The following is a 22,823-nucleotide window of genomic DNA, read 5'->3' as shown; positions in this document are numbered from 1 at the left end:
GTTCACGTTTGCCTCATTGGTGCCAAATAGTTCTGTTACATTATTGATGAGGGCAGGTATTGATCAGACAAGATGATGCTGCGTTTGGATGACCACAGCAGCCGCGGTGACACTGATGCTATCAACTTAACATCTTTTACATTCATGTATTCGTATGCTAATCGAAGCCCGTGTGCCTCCTTTCAGCTTTGAATACAGGTGAACATGAAGAGGCCTCACAGAGATCAATGACTTGTCTATACCCTTCATTGTCCAAAAATGCACTCTTATTTATGGCTGCATGATTAAAGCTAAAATGTTAATCATGATTATTTTAGATCAGTATTGAGATTGCCATTATTGATTGAATTTTGGGGATGTTAGGGATTTAAAAGAACACAGCTTTCACTTTTCATGTTGTGCTATTGTACATATACAAATCATATTCAGAGTGTATCTCCCAGAACACTGTATTCTCATGAACATTCACGAAAAGTGCAACGCTGTATTTGATGATATCCAACAAAATATTGGTCGCTGTTTCAAACTCTTGAACAATGTTTTAAACAGGTGATGATTGCTGTTATAAACACATTGGTCACTTTATAATACTGACTACTTAGCGTAAGGCAGCAAAGCCACTTGTAGAAGGTTCGGAAAAAAAACAGGGTTAGGGTGCAAATAACTACAGAACTACTAGATGCAGTAATTTTGTTGAGTTTGTGGACACCAATGAGATTCATTAAATTCATTTTGTGGGATAGCTATAAGACTCACTGCTTCACTTTTCATGAGAATTACAGCCTGCCTAGAAGTAAAACATAAATACAATTATCCCAAAACATTTTTATCTCAAGCTAGTTGGACACAGTTTATGATGTAGTGCTTTGCTGTTACGGATGTCTATAAGACAGATAACCAGATACAATCTGTATCTCTGTAGCTAGCTAGCTTTAGCCTGATAACAATTGATATTGCCAATAAACCCATTTTGAATAAAACTTTTGCATTGTAACGTTTCCTTTCTGCAAACTATGGATACATTGAAACCCAATCTTTAAGTTAAATTATATTTCAATGTTGATCACATTTAAAAAAAATAATTTAATTTACTGTTGGATAATATTGCTGTCATCCGTTGAGTTATTATTACTTTATATTGTGAAGTGACTTGGGACTTGACTTGCCTTAACTAAGGACTTGACTCAGTTTGACATACCCAAGACAAAATTACTTGGGACTTGCTTGTGACTTCGACCAAATGACTTGAGACTTACGTGAGAGAGGTCACAAGTGATACATACTTTCACACAGTATACCGTGATGGTCGTCTACCACTGTAACCCTAATTGGATCAATCATGTTTATTTAACTGTGGGAAGCCAAAACTGTGATCACTATTATTTGATTAATTGTCAAATTATTTGTCAAATTGCAGCCCTACTCTTATTTTTCTAGAGCACCAGTGATTTAATTCATGCTCCACTTAGGATGACTTTGAACTTTGAGCCCAGCAGCATCGGAGGTGAGAAGCCTTGAAGATCCTGCTGCCTGTAGTATATTTAGTTTTTGACCATTGACTCATTCACCCTTTTACCTTGTTCTCACCATGGTCGGAGCTGTATCATTATCCATCTATTTGCACTGATTGTTAGCCCGCCAGGAGTGATGTGTCAGCAGTCTGTAGGAGATGTGGATGAATGCTTATTGCTGTTGTAAGTCAGCTTAAAAAGGCTAAATTGTCGACCAGCCCACAGTCTCCTGATTATGATTGAAATGATGCACCTCATTCTCAGCTTGTTTTGTACAAGAATGCTTTTGACACTAATATTCAAGGGTTTAATCCCACACGGCTCTACTTTAAAGGTTAATAATCCTTTTAATTAAAGGATAAGTCTGGTATTGAACACAAAATGTAATCACCAACGGATTACCAGCGGGATGAATATAGCCATAGCAATTAGTCCAATAATTAAGGTTTTATTGCTGGACAGAGATGAGAGCGCTCTGGTGATGTGTCATAAAATTCATAGAGTTGTTAGGACGCTGTGAATATGTTGGTTGCAGCTTTACAGCAGCGCGCCTGCATGTGCGCTCGGGGTGGTGGTGAAACATGGCGTCCCAGTGGAAGGAGCCGCAACAGCTGTTCTCGCCTGCGCCTGGTGTTTCGCACAATATGATCGCTCCATCAGCAAGCCCACTCTCCAAACAGCCGCATCTGCATTCATCAAACACACTTATCAATAAACAGGGCCGCGCAACAAATAAATGATCTCTGAGAGGGAACAAAACAGCGAGCCTGGAAAAAAATGTCAGACGTACAGTTTAATCACTGATGTTGTTAATCAATAAAACAGCTTCATATCTTTTAATTAAACTTTTATTCGCAGCAAATGTTTGCTGAATCTGTCTGCATGTCTTTTTGTTTTTTTCCCATTAATGGAGCCAGTTGGGGCTGGGGAATGGAGGTGGCAGCTGCTGATGACCAGTCACGATGGGGCACTTGTGTTTGTAATTGCATTTTGTCACCTACAGAGGGTGTTAAGAATCCTTGTTAAAAGCTGGGGGAAATCTCACAGTAACAATTATTGCAGAGCAAATTACCAGGTAGGCAATATCTAAGCTGTCAGGAAAGGTTAGGAGAAATGAGAGGAAGAAGATGGACTATTCAGACATTCATCATGGCCATAGTTGCCACTTCCAAATTGAAAATTGGAGCGAATGCATCCTTCATTTTCTCAAAATTTGAATGAGTTAGTTCTGATTATTGCTGTGACTGACAGAAAGGCCCGGATAAATAAATAGAATGGTAATTCATTTCTGTGCTTGTGTCTTAGATCCATTCCCCGTTCTCAGTGTTTTGGCATTAACAATAAATGATGAACCAGATGTGGCCACATGTGCATCAGGCCGCCCATGTGAACATGTATGTGAACAGGCATATGAACATGTATTAATAGATCTAATCTGGCCTTGGATGGTTTTGGGAGGATTCCTTCATTGGCACTGGCTGCAGTGGTACCATCGCACAGCGTTGCCACATGAGAGTTTCACTCCACCATCTGTCTCTTTTAACTCTGTATATTACATTTATACCATGCGCTTGGAAATGTAGCTTGCTCCTCGTTTTAATGGGAATGTGAGGCAACCGTAAAATAAATATTCTCTTTCCTCTGGCAAGCGGGATGTTGCTGGAGCCAAAAGCAGCGTCCGTGTTCATTTGCAACAGCATTGTCCTTTGAATTCCATTTATGGCGAGCTATAAATTGAATTATTGAAAAGCTATTGTTTGTTGCATGAAATCAGTGAAGCAGTAAAGGGGTTAAAGTCAAAGAGTCATAAAAACAATAAGCAAGAGTGTGAAAAAAATCTACTCCAATCAGGATTGGGTCAATATTTAGCCCCTCACCATATCACAGGATTTAATAGGACATGCTCCATGTGTATTTATGGATTGCAGACATCTGCTGAAAATGGGAAAAGGTTTAAGCGTTATTGATTCTGGATTTTAAAAGTTTTACTCAGTAACACATAGGTAACTTTAAGTTTTGGGGGAGAGATTTTGGGACATGATCTAGTTTGTAAAGAAAAAGTAGGCCTAAGTCTGAGAGAAACTTCTCAAAGTCCTGTGGGTGCAGTGGACAGGCCGAGTTCTACCTGCTCTGTGACAGCTTGAAGTAATTAAATGGTTTTCTCACTCAGACATATTTTAACATTTTGTTTATTTATACTTTATGTACAGTATAGAGCTAAATTGATTAGTTGATGGACAGAAAATTAATGTGCAAATATATAGATCATTGTTTAAGTTATTCTTGAAGAATTGCCAACATTTCATAGGTTTTCACACGTGAATACTTGCAGGTTTTCTGTGTCTTTTATGAAATTGAACTGAATATTTGGGGTTTTGAACTGTTACTCAGACAAAACTGGAAATTTGAAGGTGTCAATCTGGGGTTTGGGATATTGAGGGCCATTTTCTGGACTATTTTCTGACATTTGATGAACCAGATGATTAATCTATTGATTGAGTAAGAGAGTAGCTTTTACTCTTCCTTTACTTAAGTAGAAGTAGGGATCCCATAGTTAAAAAACACTCAATTACAAGTAAAAGGACTGAATTCAAAAATATTACTTCAGAGAAATTACAGACAATGAATATGTGCTAAATGCAGACTCACATGGCTCCTTTCACTGTATTATATTCTAATTATTATATCATTCTGCTTTAATAACTAACAAATACATGCAATATCTTTTTAATGCTGTAGTTCATTAATGTGAACCCAATTTATATACTTAGTGCTACTGGGTAGATTTGAAGTATATTACTGCATCATATCATATAAGTGTATCATGTTTAAGTTTCAAGTAAATGTGGAGTTAAAAGACCATTATTTCCCTCTGAATTGTAGTGTAGTCGAAATATAAAGTAGAATGAAGTGGTAATAAGTAAAGTACCTCAAGTTTAATTATAATGAAAGTAATTGTTAGTTGCTGTTCTAGCACTTTAGAGCTGGAACGACTAATCAATTAATCCATTATATTAATCAGCAACTATTTTGATAATTGATTTACCAGTTTGAGCTTTTTCCAGCTTCTTAAATGTGATTTTTTTCGCCCCGTTTTTCAAAAACTTTCTCCACTCCACTCCAACAATAAACTGGATTTCTTTGAATTATGGACAAAAAGACATATAAGCAAGTCATCTTGGGCTTTGGGAAACTTTTTCATCATTTTCTGACCTTATATAGACCAAACAACTAATCAATTAATGGATTAAATAATTGAAATGTAAATAATTGTTAGTTGTAGCCCTTTAGTAGTACAGTACATCCTTGTATTGAGCTGCTAAGAAATACCTGACATAAGCCCCCCTGTGTCTGCTCTTATCACAGTGTCTCTGTTTAGTCATTTGCAAGCTGTGACCATTGTTGATTCAAGGTGAGACCTGATATTATTGCCATATAGGCTTGTGTTTTTATTGTTGTTATTTTCAAGAATGGGCCCATTTTGTCATTTAATTGAGGCTCATGGGCCTGGCTGTGAAACGGCACACGGGGGAATAAGACGTCAAGTGGCTGAATTTCCACAGCCATTAACTGTTCCACACTCAATTAGAATGCATAGGATCCTGACATTTCATAACTTATGGGTCTCCAGGCTGATATAACCCCCCGCTATAAAAGAAGCCACATTCTGAAGACACAGAGCCAGATACTTACGTCCTCTTTGAGATTTAAGCGATTGTGAATTTTTGCAGTGCAGAAATCAAGGCTGGTTAAAAGGCATGCATGATGTGATAAAAATCTTCCAGGGGGCTTGTTGTTATTGCTACTGCTTCTGTGTTAGTGTGGCGTAAACATATCGTGCTGCTTTGCACACTGGATGCCACAGATGACTCCTTAGAAGCTACGCCTTCTCTAACTATCAATTAAATTCAGTTTCATAGCGGCATGTTTCCCTGTCGTATAAATCACGCTGCATACCAGAAATAACAAGAATGCAGGATACATGTGTGACGCAACATAAATATAAAATATGAACAGCAGCAAAGTGAGCCACTTAATAAAAACTAGGATTTGTTGTGCTGCTATGAGCCATCCTGAAAAAAGTGATCTGACAATCAGAATTATGATGATAGAAATGTACTTTGATTGCTGTTTAATTTTCTTTGGTGATCTCTCACCACCACTATAACTCAGTTTGAAAACAGACAGGTCTTATTTGCCAGGTAATTAATAACAGGCCGCTGAGGCAAGATTTAGCTATTATTTCTAATATGTTGTGTGATTGTGAAAAGCACCTTTTCCAACAGTACGATTGCATTCATTTATATCTTGTTATTTTGTAAATGCTTTTCCAGCGCTTTAATTTATACAAAGTGAAGGCGAATTTTCAGCACAACCATCAGTAATCTAATTTAACAAGAATCTGCTGCCATCTGAAGGGTTACCAATTAATTCAAATTGATTGCCTGTATAATTTAGTATATTACAAAGCGCAGTATTAGGCTTTCATTATGCCGCACATTGGCTGTTCGGTCCTTTGAGTTTTTCCAACTTATTTTTCATCATAACACTTTAAAATAAGAAAGCCAGTCTGATCCTTAATCACTCAAATCATGAATACCACGGTGTAATGTGGAGGTGAATAGTTTTAAGAGCGTCACTACTAATCATAAAGTACCTAACAAGGATTAGGAGCAGAGCAGAGAAATTGAAGTCAGAGGTTGGGCACTAGATCACGCTCTCTTTGGGTTCTCCGTTGGTGGCAAACCAATAAACTTAAAATAGGTGAGGCCCTATGCCATGAACAACAAAGCGCCATCAGCCGTGCCTCCAAGGTGGAGCCTCCTATAGGTCACCGCTGCTGTGACTCTCGACAATATGACAGATTAACGACAACAGGTTGAGCCCTGCACTTTCGGCCGCCCACAATCTCAATTATGTCTGTCTTAATGTACACTGAACAGCCACAATTGCAGGGCCATGGACAGGGTAAACACACTTGCAGGAAGCAGACTAGTGACAGGATAATAAAGTGCCATGATTGATTCAGCTCGCTGTGTGCCAGATCGGTTTATTGTGTGGGAGGAGTGGTACCAGATTGTGTAGGTTTCTGTGGTGAGCTATCTGTTGTTCAAGACTGGAGCTGAGGCAGGTTAAATGATGATATGTAAATGTTATGGTTTCCTATTCCTATTGGTTTTTCCACTAGATTTCTGCAAACTCATTTCATACTTTAAAACCATATTTTGACAGTGGTAGACGAAGTATCCAGATCCTTTTTACATGACAAAAAGTAAAAATAGCACACTGTAAATATACTCTTTTACAAAAAAAAGTGCTGCATTGAATCACTACTTAAAGGTATATAAGTATTATAATCCAAATGTACTTTAACAGGGCTCAACACCAACTTTGAGATGTTATTACATCTGCTAATGGCTGCTGACACTGAAAAATAGTCACTTTATTTATTGAGTTATTAAGATGGCTACAATGCAGTTATATGCTTAATGATGAAAATGTGACATAAAATAATAACTGTTTTATTACAATAAGTATTAGTAAGTATTACATTTCAAGTAGTGTCCTTCATGTGTCACTTATGGAGGTCTATGCTTTGCAGTATAGTTTAAGATGCATGTTTTTCTACAGTTTTAATCTGGTTGTTTGTCAGTTAAATGTTTGCACATTTGTTTGTGATGTTGACAGGTTAGTTGAACTTTTCACCCAACAGTCAAACAACTTAATTTGCTTCATCATTTCCCCTTAAACAGATGCTTGTGTGCACCAACACATGTGCGGTGTGTCTGATTCTGGTTCTGACTGTAACAGCAATATTTAAGTATCACTGATGCAGCAAATGTTAAAATCTGTATTTATTGTGGCGTCCATGTTTCATTGATGTCAACCAAAGGTCAAGAAATTATTACTAGTTTCTCAAAATGGCAACTGTTACTATCTCGCCCTGTTTTATCAAAATCAGAATAATGGCCCCTGTGTGTGTTTTAGTATTAACTATTCCGTTATAAATGGTTATCATGTCTGTATGGTTATTCATTGCTACTTAAACGTGACAAAATCATGTTTAAGTAGCAATGTACTGTTTTAGTACTGTCACGATTTAGAAGCTGGATTTCATAAAAGTTTGGCATTTTTATTGGAAAAATAAAAAGTTATTTCCAGTTTGATTATAATTGTTAAAGCTCTGCAGTATTTCCCTCTGAGCTGCAGTGTTGTAGAAGCATAAAGTAGCTTCAACACTTCTATTTCTGTTACAATAGGTATTTATGAGGCCAAAATTCATTATGTTTTAGAAAGGGTTAAAAAAGACCTGTTACTTGGGTGATATGTGGCCAGCAGCGACTGTTTGTCTGCGCCCCTACATTGGAAAGAGAGTTAATGCATATTAATGGGGCTTGTAAAAGCAACTAATTGAGCATTCCGGATCTTGCTGAGTTGGGGATCTGTGAGTGACATTGTGCAGCTCCAGGACCTCCACCAGACTGCCTTTATTAGCTCTCTGAACTGGGATGTAGGTCAGGCCATTAAAAGCAGGAAGGGCTTTTCCACTAAATATTGCTGTGACAGCCTCATATTTGACACCCCAATCTGTGAGCTGTGCTTAGGAGACATTTGCAGCAGCCGCGCCGTGTACGGCTCTCAGTAAGGAGACGTTATATAACGGATTGCCGCTGCAAAAAGTTAATCCTAGTTTAAAGCGTTTTAATTGAGCACAATAAAATGCAGCCATATGCATCTCATAAAAATCAACAGCGTTCCATATGAGTGCAAAGTAAACATGCCTTGAAAATCACTTTATGTGTAACAAGTTTCATATCCAAGTGCTGGTAATGTAATTTTGTTAATGACTTAAACAAAGCCTGCATTTATTTTTTTGCTTGTTTGGTGATTTTTTTTGGGGGGGTGGGGTATTCACATTAGTTAAAGAGTGACATGTTTGTGTAAAATAAAATTTTGAGCCCATCATTGTTTTAAAAGAGATTTGTTTGATTTAACAAAGTAATAACAGCCTCCAACATATATTTAGCTGGATAATACTATTACAATCGCATTATATTTCGGAGCTACAACTGAAATAAACCAAACTAGACAGAACACAGTAAATCACCATCTGAAACAGTAAATAGTAGGGCAATAATATTTCAACAGGGGGCAGCACACTGCCATTACAGATTGGCCTTTAAATCATATTTAATTGCTCTTTTGTGTAGTAGTCTGTAACAGGAGTTTGACTGGAGCTTGAAATGCACCCTTCTTCTAATCTACTACACTGTGTGCACCATATACTGTCTGTCTATCAAATCCACTCTCCATATGCCGTCCTTAACAACCTTCTGTCTGCTGAAACTAACGCGCACATCTTTGTTAGGTGTTATAATAAAAACAGACAACAGCACATCCTAGTAATGGATCACAGTATGAGGTCAAGCAGATTCCTCTAAAGTGGCCGGCTCGTTTTCTTTTCCTGTCATCAGCTTTGGGCGGCTTTTACTAAAGTGTCATAAGCCATTTCATTGTAAATCTCAGTGACCTTGAAGTCACTAGAAAAAGCACAGATCCGTAAACCAATCATCGCACGGCTGCCCCTGTCAGCCACGCTCCTGTTCACACAGTCACTGCCTGAATTTCCTGATGTTAAACAGAGGAAGGAAAGAGGAATAAAGCTCAGTTCACGCTAGTGTTTGTGAGAATATGTCAGTTTTATTTCAAATCCAGCCAATATTGGTATTATAGTAGCGCTGTTAGGGAATTATTTAATAAAACGCTGTTCAGTTGAACATCCCTTAGCGCAGGGCATGCAGTGGATATAGAGGTGTTACAGACTTAGCTAAAAAGTCAGGATAAAGACTAATGATACTGCAAGCCTCAGCATTTCTTAGAACACTTCCAACTGCGCTGCTCACCAGCTGCACAAAGATCAGTGCTATTATGGATTTGTTGGGAAATCAATTTTGTGAATGCTAATGTCCTTTATATCTTTCAGAGATAAAGAATGCTGGGTGCATTTCTGTGGGATGATTTCCAGCAGTATCAGAGATCTGCCTGTCTACTCCTACTGTGGATTATTGGAGCAGCTGCTCGAAGGCTGTCTCCACTCTGAATGAAACAGGTTCTCAGGTTCTCTGTACGACCAACGCAGGTTAAACAATTTATGAGCCCAGTCTTTGCAGAGCTGCTGTTTTTTGTGCAGGTCTTTAAAACAAAGTGACCTGGATTCAGTTTCCACCTGATTTTACACCTGTTCTCCACTTCAGCTCAGGGAATAGAGCTGCTAGTGTTATCATGGTGCATGATGATCACTGTTGTAATTATTAACTGTGCCACCCAGGAGAAATAGCAACATCCTATTTTTTAGCGCCACCGGCTATTTACAAATAGCTTTCTCGTGATCCTGCTACATGTCGTCTCTGTGTCTCTGAAAATATTATATTAATCTAATAATATAGGTCATTAAATATAATAATTAACATTTTAATAAATAATGACTCATTATACAGTATCCAAAAAATAACCTACCACAATAAAGCACAATCTCAACTCTTTTATGATGCCTTTATGCCATATTAACGACAAATGCAAATTACACTCACAAGTTTCTGAGCCTTGAGCCTTAAACCGTACATGTCTGAGGATTTTATAATACGGATGCCAGGTTTCTGAACTCCCACTGTGTCTTTCATGGAGTGAAAGGTTATGTTTTTAACCATTCACGATGGGAAATTTAACTTGAAACACTGGAAAAACAGAAAACATTGTTCATACCAAATTTAAACTAATAGCTATATTTCTCTGAACCAAGTAAGTAGTGGTTTTCAATACTACAATCGTACTGCAATGAAGTACATATATGTACTTAGTGTCATGACAGCACTTGTTATCTTATTTAAGTGTAATAAGTAATATAGCTATTTTAATAATTTAAGTCATGTTACTTATGACCTTTGATGACTTAAAAAAATAATTTTCCAAAAATTATATTATAATTGTGCAGTTATGGTAAAGAAGTCTTAAAGTGATTTATTTTATGTGATTGGCTGCGGTTACATTACGTTACCTGTAGCTGTTTCCTCCAGTTTGATATCAAGCATTTCTATGTTAAAAGCTTTATCACCTCTGTTAAAAGGCATTACACTGATGTTACTGGAACTCTTTTGTTAGAGCCCCTTTCTGATTTCAGGGTAACGGTTAGAATGTTGTCGAATTTCCAGCACAGAAAGCCATTCTTGTTCGACGAAATGACCACCCACTTTGGTATAGTCGGACAAGCCACTCAGTTTGTCTAGAGCAGTGCCATTGGTTTGATTGACAGAAAAGAGGCAGTGCAAAATTCAAATAAGAGAACCAATCATAAATGACACTCAAAATCTAAGCTGATCCTACCCGATGACTGGAGTCTCACTGGCCGTAGAGACAGCCTCGTTAGACATCCTACCTTTGATGGTGTTGCATTCAAATTTTGACCCAACAGCTTTGCTGACCCGCGTTGTCTCAAAATATGCCAAAAGAAGCCATTTCTGCATGGCCAAAAGATGCATAGACACAGAATGAATGTTATATATATCTACATGATATAGATATATACATAATAGTTTTTTTTACAGAAAATAATATATTCAAATGTTATCCCAACATTTTACAATTCATCAATGTAATATAGCAGACACTTTTATCCAAAGCGACATACAAATGTGAGTAATACAACACAAGCACGGATGAAGTCAAGAAACATAGCAAGAGTAAGTGCCGTGGGTTCAGTTTGATTAGTAAGTCTAATTTAATATTTTATTATCAGTTACTTTTCTGGATGACAGTTACATATGTTTTGTTATATAATTACTTTAATGCCGCTACATGAAACTGCTGAAACTGAAGTTGCTCCCCAGCACTGGTTGTATGTTTGGAACTTGGTCTTGATCTCACCAAGATTTAACAAAGTAACTAAATGGATACATTGAAAGTTGGCTTAATAGTCTGTCACATGTCCATGAAGATAATACTTGTATACTATGTGATCCTGAGTCGAGGCAGCTGCAAAATAAATATAAATGTGGATGACATCTTTTTTTTTCTGTAGTTCAATCCTTTTCATTTGTATTACCAAAACAGTCAACAAGTGTTGCAGTTTGATCTTGTAGTTGGTCATCTTTTCCTTTGTTCTTTATGTCCACAAAATCAGATTTAAGAATGTTTGCTTTCCTTTCCTTTAATTCAGACAGCTTGCGATGAAATCCCAGCCAAGTTTATCTATAAGAGGCCGTCAGATTTATCTAGTAGCTTTAGTTAATAGAGAGGGGACTGTGTGTATGTGAGAATAAGATATCCGAGGTGGAGCACAGATGAACTGCAGCCCTACAGGCTGTGTATCCTTGGTCTTGACAAAGAAGGAAGCCTCAGTAGTTTCGTGCAGCATCCAGGAATGGAGATTAGCATGGAGCCATCAGCAGCGCTGCAGTCCCTCCCTACCCTGCTTCTCCTGTCAGACCGCCTCCTCCCTGCTTGTCAGGAGCTCCGACGAGGAGCTGTAAAAACCTTTTCCCCTCTCCTTAACAACTGCAAAACAACACGCACACACCCCGGCTGAGGTGCCTGCTTTTCTGAGGCCTCTGACAGGACGTGCTGCAGGCACAAATTGTAATTCATAAAGGTTAAGGGGGTCAATGCCTTTTATTACCAGTCTGAGTGCATCCAGCTTGATGGGGCGGGCATGCAAATGGAATGTCTCGGAGTGTTCTATGCAAGAACTCAGACAGCGAGCGCGTGCGTGCCTCTGAATGGGAGGAAGTAAAAGGTGGTGGGGGGTGCGTGAGATCGGCTGCTCTCTCCACCTTCCACAGCCATGTAGGACCACACAGCCGCTGCCCGGTTAATTAGACAGTATGACATTGACCTCGGGTAGTTAACGGCCACTTTGATATGTGCCGTCTTGCAATTAATATATTGTAAATCTTCATGTTTTATCATACGGCTAGCTCTGACCTATAAGTGTCTGCATTACACTCGGGCCTACAATACATTCTTACATTTTACATTGGCATTAACAGAAGTACTATTTCAGCAATGTTAAATTAAAGATCTGTCATATGGTAGCTTTGTTTTTAAAGCTCTCTCTTTCTGCACCGGCATAATAAACAGGAAGACTGAGATTTAGAACCAAACCAGGTACAGTATCAGAAAAATTGGTTTGAAATATTTTTATCTACATTGTAATTATTGAGATGTATATCAAGAAGAAAAGATATTTTGTTCTGATTAATATGGACAGTGAATTTTAGAATAATGTTGTGCAGAGTCTGTTTCTCATCTCTTTTGTGCAATTACCGTGACCCTGGTAACAAAGGCTATGATCACATTAGACCCTATTGCACCCTCTGCTGGACCTTTATAGAAATGACCTTGTTTTTGGTTGGTATATAAATAATGTTCAAGCTTTACTCCCTCAGGCCGGACTGGCTGTATAATGTTGCAATAACAGGTTTTTGGCTGAGACATAGTTTTACCAGATTGTCTGATCTTTATTTCCTGGGTTATGGTTCAAAAGTTTGTTTTAAGCATTGCAGAGGTTTTCACTAACACATGATAATACATTCAATCATGTGAAATGAACTTTAAAAAAAGAGCTGCTTGGAACACATCCAGTACAGCAACTTGAACAAGTTTAAAATAAACGCATGAAACAAACTGCTAACAGAACAATACAACACAACAGATAGAAAAGAGCAGAATATTATAGAATGCACCAGAATAGAATAGAATGAAATAGAACACAACAGGATGGAACCAATTAGAATAGTATACAACAGTGTAGAATATAACTATAGAATAGGGTTAAATAGAACAAAATAGAATACAATAAACAACAAAATATGATAGAATGCAATGAATAAGAGCAGAATAGGTGACTACAATAGAATAGTATAAAATGGACCAAAATAGAATATAACAATATAGAATAGGGTGGAATAGAACAAAATAGAATACAATAGACCTGAATATGATAGAATAGAATACATCCCAGCATTATAGAATACAATTTAACAGAACAGAACAGAATATGATAGAAAAATATAAAGAGAACTAGTTAGAACATCAGAGTTAACAGAACAGTATAGAATATGATAGAACAGAATATGTTAGAATAGAATAGAATACGATATGATAAAAAAGAAGATTAAAATAGAACAGAATAAGATAGAATAGAATACATCAGAATAGGATAGAACAGAATCAATTAGAATGGAACAGATTATGATAGAGTATAGATAGAGTATAATACATCAGAATAGAATAGGATAGAACATAATCAAGTAGAATGGAACAGATTATGATAGAGCATAATACATCAGAATAGGATAGAATAGAAAAGAATACAACAGGATAGAACACAATAGGATATAATCAAACACAATGCAATAGGAATTACTTATATTCATCTGTTCTGTTATTTTTTAATGCATTAGAACCATTGTTGTGTTCTTTAGGTCCGTACAGTTTATGATCTCCTGACTGGTTGAATCTGCTTCTTCATGTTGGCTGTAAAACTGAAAAGATCATACCTGAGGAGCCACTGAGACTTTCCTCTCTTAAAGCCAGCGTGCAGCAAAGGCAGACTCCCTGTGCTCATTACCTTTCCATCACAGACCAGCTGCTGTGGAGTCATTCATCACGATTACAAAACCGCCCCGGTGTTGGTAGCCTACAGCTCCACCATCAGCCTGCGAGATGCACAGACACGGCCCTGAGCCATCAGTCCCTCCGGGCACGGTGTTAAATTCACACCACAACAGGTGATAGTGGTGGACAGCGGCAGGCAGCTTTTGTTATGAGGGAAAAACTCATTTTGAAATACTGGTCGAAATTTTGTTTCTCCTGCCACCACAGGACGGAGAAAATTTGACCAAAAAATATGTTTTTTTAGATGAGGTGCAGGTGTCATGCTAATTTAAAATAACATTCATAACACCTTTGAAAATGGGATTTCTACTTCTTCGTCCACAGAAAAGGGCGTCACTGTGCTGTTCGAAAATATACAGGAAAGGGAAGCTCATTGTTTTTCAGAAATTAGTTTTCACACTAACCTCATCTAAACTGCCATTATTTCCTGGTTTGACCCACAATAATGCCACAGCCAAGAATTTCCGTCCTTGGAACAAACCCTCATTCCCACAGTTAAGCCGAGGTCAACTAAGAATTTTTTCAGTAATTCCTACAATAACATTTTAGTGTCTAATAATCATACATTTATTTATTATACATATTATAAAGTAAGTTATACATTTCTGTCACCAACACTCATCCATACATATAGACACAAACATTACCTCAACAGTTACAAACTCCATGAATTCATGTAACTTTGCATTCAACCCAAACTTACTACATAATATAGTGAATGCAGCTTTAAAGAAATCCAATAACACAATAAAAATCCAAATGTGCCCTTTTATTTCCACCTTTATAGAGCTTTAAAGTTGTAAAATATAACAGTATTCAACATTTTCTGACTGCAACACATTCAGTTTTCACAATGAATCTATTGGATATGGTGTTTACACTAAATGGAACATTTGAAGACTCCAGTAAATAGAGTACTTTTGGAGGACTATATTTAGCCACGGCTTTGGTGCACTACTGAGTATTTTATGGCATTACAACAGTGTATATTGAGCTGACTTAAGATAACTCACACCACCCATCATCTTTGATACAATTTTTAATTGTTTTTGGAGAACAAAGACCTATTGAACTGAGGAATAATCTATAATACGCCTTGGCTACAAGGCAACACTGTTGAATTGGTTCTGGTCGTTTGTTGGGATTTAGCTTTTCTTTTAATAGGAAAATATAATTTGAGGTCTTTTACTTTGCGAGTCTCTGTGTGTCTTCATGATAAAATATATTTATTCATATATAATAATTTATATATAATAATTTAATTTAAATTTTTACTTACATTTATTTTATTTTATTTATATTATTTTTATATTTTATTTTATGTTATGTTATTATTCTATTTTATTTCTATTATCTAAATCAGTTTTATTCTGTACTTGTGCTGCTGCAACACCTGAATTTCCCCCATGGGGATCAATAAAAGAATATCTTATCCTATCCTATATAGCCTTTGTCACTGCAATAGTCTCACAACTGTGCAAGAAACATTCACAAAGCTTTACATGTATGTAGTTGAAATCAAAATGATGAGTCCGACCATGGATCTGGTTTCTGGAAGTTAACACACTTTAATGCCCCAGCCCCAATTTAGCATTGTGGCTGGTCCGAACCCTTAGCAAGTTAGTTTCTATTGGCTTAAATTGGAAGATCACCTAAATAAAGAATTCAAAGTAATTTTCATGGTTTAAGAAAGGTCATTAAGAATTGTGAACATGAGCTACTCTCTCGAAGCCAGAAACAGGGAAGTAAGTCAAGTTGTGATATCGTAGGAATAAATCTGGAGCTGTTCATGGACAATGAATTATGTTTTCTTTTTTTATACCCAAATAAGCTTTATTCTACCATAGTGTTCTCAGTTCTGAAACCAAAAAGTGCTCATATACTACCGAAATAACATTACCCCGTATGCTCTCAGTGTAATCTTCCAATTCATTCTCTATGGGGCAGGCTTTAAACTTTGAAATTTGAGTTTTAGCATTCTAGCTTTTGGATTTTAGAAAGAATTGTTCATGGTTACTAATATTTTTGACTCTTAGACCACATTAATGGCATATATGACCTTCAAAAGTAGGTGTATTTCCCCTTTAATAGATTGTTGTTTTAACTAAACCCACATATTATTCTACCCTTAATGCTTTTGGTGAATATCTGTTTTACCCTCGATTCCTCCACTCACTTTCACTGAAAATTAAAATATCTGTGGCTGACATTCAACATTGTGTTAGATCCAGACCAGGGATGGGCAACTGGAGGCCCGGGGGCCACATACGGCCCGCACCCTCACTTGAAGTGGCCCTCAGTACAACTACATGCATTTGAGCATGAAATCTTAAAAGTGCAGTGTAAAAATGCACAAAGTTACTTCTTGCAATTAATGTTGGTCTGCTGAAATCACAGTAAGTGTTTATTTTTTATTTGCTTCAAACCTTTTGTATTCCTATTTATTATATTATACTGTTATAAATGCATTTGAGCATGAAATATGTTAAGTTACTGCACTGTAAACATATTTAAAATTGCAGTTTCATCATATCTGGTTAAGTGCACGGTCCTATATGTGGCCCTGTGGTAGTGTCGATGGAAAATTGTGGTCCCCTCCAGCATTTAAGTTGCCCATCCCTGATCCAGACCATCAGGAGCTGTCATTGTCCACCCATATAACTATAAACTGTTAAGTAAACATAATGAATTTCATAATTCTTCTTAATTATATTCACACACACAATACAGGTAAAGCAGTAAACACACACTGTATGTTGTTGAGAAATACATTGAGGAAACCTTTAAAATTGAAATGAAGGCTGAACACAGTCTACTTTCCCTTGAAGACACATATTTTGCAATAAAACATAAAATATATATTTTTGTGAATATAGAATCTTACTCTAAGTAGGACATAGAAAGTTGAAGTAGATGGAGTAAATGTATTTAGAGTAAATTTATTTAGTTTAACCATAGTTTAAAAACAATATTAGCACATGATCATTGTAGCAAAGCATCTTGCATGATTAATCTATAAATGCACAGAGAGATTACATACCGTCACACTGTTAAAATAATCACTTAAGTCATTTTTTGTCTTTTTTTTTTTTTGCCTAAATCATCTCCTCATGACGCCAGCAACCTATGGTAAAATTGCCTACATCCTCATTTGATCAGATCATGTGATTTTACCCCTTTAAGATCATCACTTCTTTGACAATTTGCCACATAATAGGCATCAGATAAGAACCCAGCAAAGAAGAGCTAGAGGGAGATTGTTCAGTTATCAGTTTAGTTTATCAGTGTTTTATTGTTGACACTAGTATTGGTAACACTTTAAGGTGTCTACATAAGAGTGACATGAGGGTGTTATAAACATGACATGGAATGTGTCATGAACATTAATGACACTTTAAAGTAACATTAATGCTCATGATACTTGTCATGTCATGTTTCTGACAGGCTTGTGCGACTCTTATATACACCTTCAAAATAAAGTGTTACCATATCTTGCTTAAGTCACAAAGGCATGTTCAGAAAATTGCCTAAGTCATTTATTTCTCTTAAGTGTATAATGTACACACAGTGTTATTACTATGCCAATAGCCATCCTTTGTTAACTCTTTTTTGAGTGAAATGATCAATAAATGTCATATGTTACACTTTTGGTGACGTTTTTTGTGTTTCCTGCAAAACTTGAAAAAATGAGTTAGGCTATCATTTTAACAGGGTGACGATACACAGTGAATTACGCACGCATAGTGACCTACGTCAATCAAATAGTGATCCCCACCCATAGAGACAGAGACAGAATAACAGATAATGCTAACAATGTAAACAACGATTTGTGAATGAGCCTTGTTGTTGTGATCGTGTCTCAATAAAGTTTCTGTGAAATGACCTTCCAGCCGTTTACATCCGGGCCTCTATATACATCACGTCGCGCATGCGCATTCTTCCACTGTGGTTCGACCTCTGCAGTCGGTAAGTGTGTAATGGCAGTTTGAATGAAAATCTTGTCTTTATAAATCCCGTATCATCCTCTCTCCTAACTGCACATTGCAGCCTACAAGTGAGGATAGCATGCAGAATGGATGTATTTGTACATATGAGTGGCTTTATTTTCTCTGTGGAGCATTTTTACACCCGTTTGACCTTACTTCTCTCCGGTCTTTCCTCCTCAGAGAGACCCGGGCTTCAATCAGATTTGACCGAACCGGTTAATACTACCTAAAGCAGAAAATGTACGCCTGTGCAAAGTTCGTCTCCACGCCGGCTCTGGTGAGTTACTTTTCGTGTTTTCATGCTGTTGATGTGAGTCCTGCTTTTCCTTATATGACTAATAAACCCGCTGGGCCTCTGGTTGAACTTGACTGCAGCAGACTGGCAAGGGTATCTGCAGCTAGGCTAACAGGCTAGCTAATGCTAAAACACACAATAATGGACTATTTCAACGGTGGAAATGTAGCGCAAATGTTTATGAATACCGTGCATGTAAATTAGCTTGCAAAAAAACTGCAGCTGTGTTTGCTTTAGCTTGCTGCTGACATTTCTAATGATGGCCGTTAGCTAAGGTCATTACAAGCCTCAGCTAGCTGAATTTAGTGCAGACTTCTACCTGTAAACTTAAAACAGGGCCGTGCAATTAACACACAAACTATCACCTAATGCATTTAAGCATTGTTTGCTCTCAAATACTTGTAGTCCTCGTTATTAGTCATTCTCCAAGGTCATATTTTTGTTTCCATTAGATCTAACGGGCTAACCAGTTCATATTACAATAGGACAGTGTGGTATAAAGCATGCTATTAATGTTTATGACGTTTGCCAGCATCACAGCTAAAGCAGAAATCATCAAACTAAGCAGGAGTGACTTTGACAGCACAGACTGTACTCACAATAAAGGCCACAGGTCATAAAGTGTGTACACTGCTGTGAGTGATACTGATTGACAAGGGGACCTTTAACGTCTGTTCAGTCTTGGAATGGTTACCATCAATTTGTTTTATGTCTTGTTTAGCTTACATGGGTTATGTTAACTAAATTTGTGTTGCTTTGCTCTTGCTGCAGGTCCGTGCTGGTTCCCGGGCTCTTTACAGACCCCTCTCTGCCTCTGTGCTGTCCAGGCCAGAGCTGAAAACAGAGGTAAGAAATCAAACAGGCTTTCTACTGTGACTGCAACTGCCTTTATAACATTTATTTATATAGAAATGTTAATTGTCCACAAATGTTTAGACCTCAAAGCAGTTTAAAATAAGTCTGACCTTCTGACAGCAAAACGTCCTCAAGTCAAGCTGCAACAACTACTAATTGAGCAGTCCAGTAACAGAAAAAACAATCTATTTTGATAATGGATTAATCATTTAAGTACTGTTTAATGCATACATATTAGAAAATGCTGTTTCCAGTCTCAGGTGGGGATTATTGCTTTTTTTGTTTGGTTCAAATCCTACTAAACTGATCATCTTTGGGTTTCAGACAGACAAAACAAGATTCAAAAACTTCTAACAAGAAAAAAAACCTGGCCTCTGACAAATTGGGACATTTTTCACAATTTATTTTTTTTAGGCAAGAATAAATCAAACTATTTTCAGCACATTTATCTATGATGAAAGTAATTGAGTTGCAGCATAATTTCCAAAACTACAAAAGTATAAGGGTCATGGTTCACTCACCAGCTTTTCAGGGTATTGTTTGAGATATAACATAGAAATACAAACAAGCATGAGACTCTTCGGCTTATGTTAACAGAAAAATTATTAGCTTTCGGTTTTTTAAACAAAAAATGTGTACAGTTATCAATCATATCTGTTTCAACACAGCTCTGTGCATCAACTGTGTCATGCCATTGTTTTTAAACGTAAAGTTTGTTGGTTTTATTTTATTTTTTTCTTGCTCTAGAGCACTGTTGCTGTGATGCCACAGAGCCCCCTCACCCAGGCCACACTGAGGGGCTTCCAGACCAGCGCTATCAGCAGGGACATTGACACCGCTGCAAAGTTCATCGGTGCCGGAGCTGCCACAGTCGGAGTAGCTGGATCCGGAGCTGGAATTGGGACTGTGTTCGGCAGTCTCATTATCGGTTATGCTAGGTTTGTTCTCTCTCATCCTGAGAATGTTATTCACACGGATTAATAAACTTCTGCTGCAAGCTTTGTTTTTCTTCATTGACACGTTTGTTTTTGTTTGTTTGCAGGAACCCATCTCTGAAGCAGCAGCTGTTCTCATATGCTATCCTGGGATTTGCTCTGTCTGAAGCTATGGGACTGTTCTGTTTGATGGTGGCTTTCCTTATCCTGTTTGCTATGTAAAACTCTGCTGTCATACAACACTTTCATTACAGATGTGACTACATATTTTATTGTGGCTACCAAAATTGTTCCGTGTTGGCGTCATGGAAATGTACATTTTCAAGTCTTTCAGACACTGTCAAAACACACAAAACATGTATTGTACAAATGTAAGAAATTACGTGATTAAAATACATGTATTTGACTATTTAACGATGGCGGTAACTTTTGTCTGGAATATCATGCTAGCACAACAGAAAGCACTCAGCTTTCTTGAATGTCATCTTTTCTGTGAAGCAGCTACTTCAACCTGACATCAATCAGCCTTGTTTTCTCTGCACATCACATGCAAGCTTTTGGGGGTCCACCTTATTGAATTCTTGGTTCAGATGCAGTTAAATAGTACTGTAATTAGATGGCAAGCGAGTGCTTGCTTTTGTAAATGACACTGAATAAATCTAGATGATATAATTGAGCTATATAATGGGTTTTTACTTTTTTGAATGTCATGAAAGGCTATTATGGGTTTAAAAAAACAACTACCTAATTGTGGTCATCTGACTTGGGCTGCACAATTAAAACATTTTTGAAATTGTAAAATTGACTTACAGTATTCAAGTCACGAGAGGTGAAATATGTGTCAAAATAGCATGCTGGTGCTGCAGAGATGTCCCAGCCTTTGAGTCATATTCAACAGACTTAAACTACTTTGGTTTACAGGTCCTACAAAAATCACATTATCTTTTTAATATGAGAATATAATAGTCATTCCCTCCCAAATCATGTCACAAGCAATTTTTTTCTCATTTGATTCTCTAGAGGGCTTTGCCAACTGGTAATGGACTTTCAGATTTTATATACCCAGTGATTTGATAAATCCATTACACAAATCCAAATGATAAAAATCAGTAGTTGCAGTGAGGATTAAACTGTATATCTTTTTGTTTTTTGAAGTTTATAGAAAAAAACGTAACTAAAGGAACATTTCTCATGTGCTCACAAAAATGAGTTTAAAACCAATTTAAGAAAAAATTGAAATGGGTTAAGAAATATTTAAAGAGTTCACAAAGTGTGACAGTTATACTTTTTGGCAGTGTTTATAAACTAGAGTCCTGATATCTAAATTCACATAAAAATCCAGTGTGATGGGAGTAACTTTTATCTGGCAATTATGTACAATTTACCTCATCCAAATGTTGATAGTGTGATTAGTTTTACACAATTTATATTTTAGTAGACTCAAAAAAGAAGGTACATAAGATATCCTGTCTCTCTCTTCAAGGAATACGATGGTGACAGACTGGCTCAGAAAAAAACCTCTGCATAAATTTTAGCTAATGATAGGCAAAATTACATTAAATTAAATTAAACAACTAAAAATATGGGTTTAAATTAAAAAGTGCTTTATGAATATGACATTTCCTAAACAATAGTACATAAACTGTTAATCATCACATTTAAAATAAGTGTTAATATTTTTTTTACCTTCAATAATCATTGTTACCACATTTGTTACCAACATCTGAAAACCTTGAAATATATATACATACATATAAACATTTAAGTCAAACATGAATTGACATAATAATATAACACCAGTGGTGGAAAGTAACTAAGTCATACTCAACTACTGTACTTAAGTACCATTGTATGTAACATTTTATGTAACTTAATACTTCTACTCCACTACAATTAGAGTTAAAAAAAAAATATATATATATATATATATATACTTTTCACTCCACTACATTTAGCTGCCAGTTTAAGTTACTTTTCAGGTCAAGATTTAACATAAAAAATACATTTAAAGTGATTCAACTTGTTTTTTTTAGCCAATATATTACCCAGTAATATATTTGGAATATATAAAACAATCTGAGTCGGTCCATTCTGCATTACAAGTACTTTTACTTTTGATGCTTAAAGTACATTTTGATGCTGATACTTTTGTACTTTTACTTAAGTAAGTTTTGAATGCAGGACTTTTACTTGTAGTGGAGTAATTTCACAGTGTGGTATTAGTACTTTTACTTAAATAAGGGATCTGAATATTTCTTCCACCACTGTATAACACGTATATTTCTGTAATAACATACAAAAAGACAGCCATTTCAGATCAAATATAGAGGGGAAAAACTAAAGAAAGAACAATATGACAGACTAAAAACAAATGAAGAAACACATGAAGAGAAAAAATGCGGGCAGTAAATTAACATATGCTAGACAGATCACCAAATAACTGTTTATAATAATGTTATAATAATGTATGCCAGACAAACCTTTGTGAGTGTTTACATGCATGTGACAAAGTCAAGTATAATAACTTTTAAACAGGGGGATGCTTTAGCAACTTCAGATTTGTGTATAT

The 22,823-nt window shown here is 36.6% G+C and overlaps 1 protein-coding gene across 2 annotated transcripts; it reads left to right on the top strand.

Annotated features, from left to right (window-relative positions):
- The first annotated feature begins 18,092 nt into the window (after positions 1 to 18,092).
- Positions 18,093 to 20,926, top strand: atp5mc3a (ATP synthase membrane subunit c locus 3a). Of its 2 annotated transcripts, none has more exons than XM_059343588.1 (5): positions 18,093 to 18,149; positions 18,350 to 18,446; positions 19,236 to 19,310; positions 20,067 to 20,257; positions 20,362 to 20,926. In XM_059343588.1, exons 2-5 carry the CDS (start codon positions 18,408 to 18,410, stop codon positions 20,474 to 20,476), a joined length of 420 nt encoding a protein of 139 aa, XP_059199571.1. In that variant the 5' UTR covers positions 18,093 to 18,149; positions 18,350 to 18,407; the 3' UTR covers positions 20,477 to 20,926. The 2 variants fall into 2 exon arrangements, with proteins under 2 accessions (XP_059199571.1, XP_059199572.1); XM_059343589.1 differs by lacking the exon at positions 18,093 to 18,149 and adding an exon at positions 18,187 to 18,237.
- The last annotated feature ends 1,897 nt before the right edge of the window (positions 20,927 to 22,823 follow it).

This window comes from Centropristis striata, chromosome 10, assembly GCF_030273125.1.
Source record: "Centropristis striata isolate RG_2023a ecotype Rhode Island chromosome 10, C.striata_1.0, whole genome shotgun sequence".
NCBI lineage: Eukaryota > Metazoa > Chordata > Actinopteri > Perciformes > Serranidae > Centropristis > Centropristis striata.
This window is presented reverse-complemented; position numbering and strand designations above follow the sequence as displayed.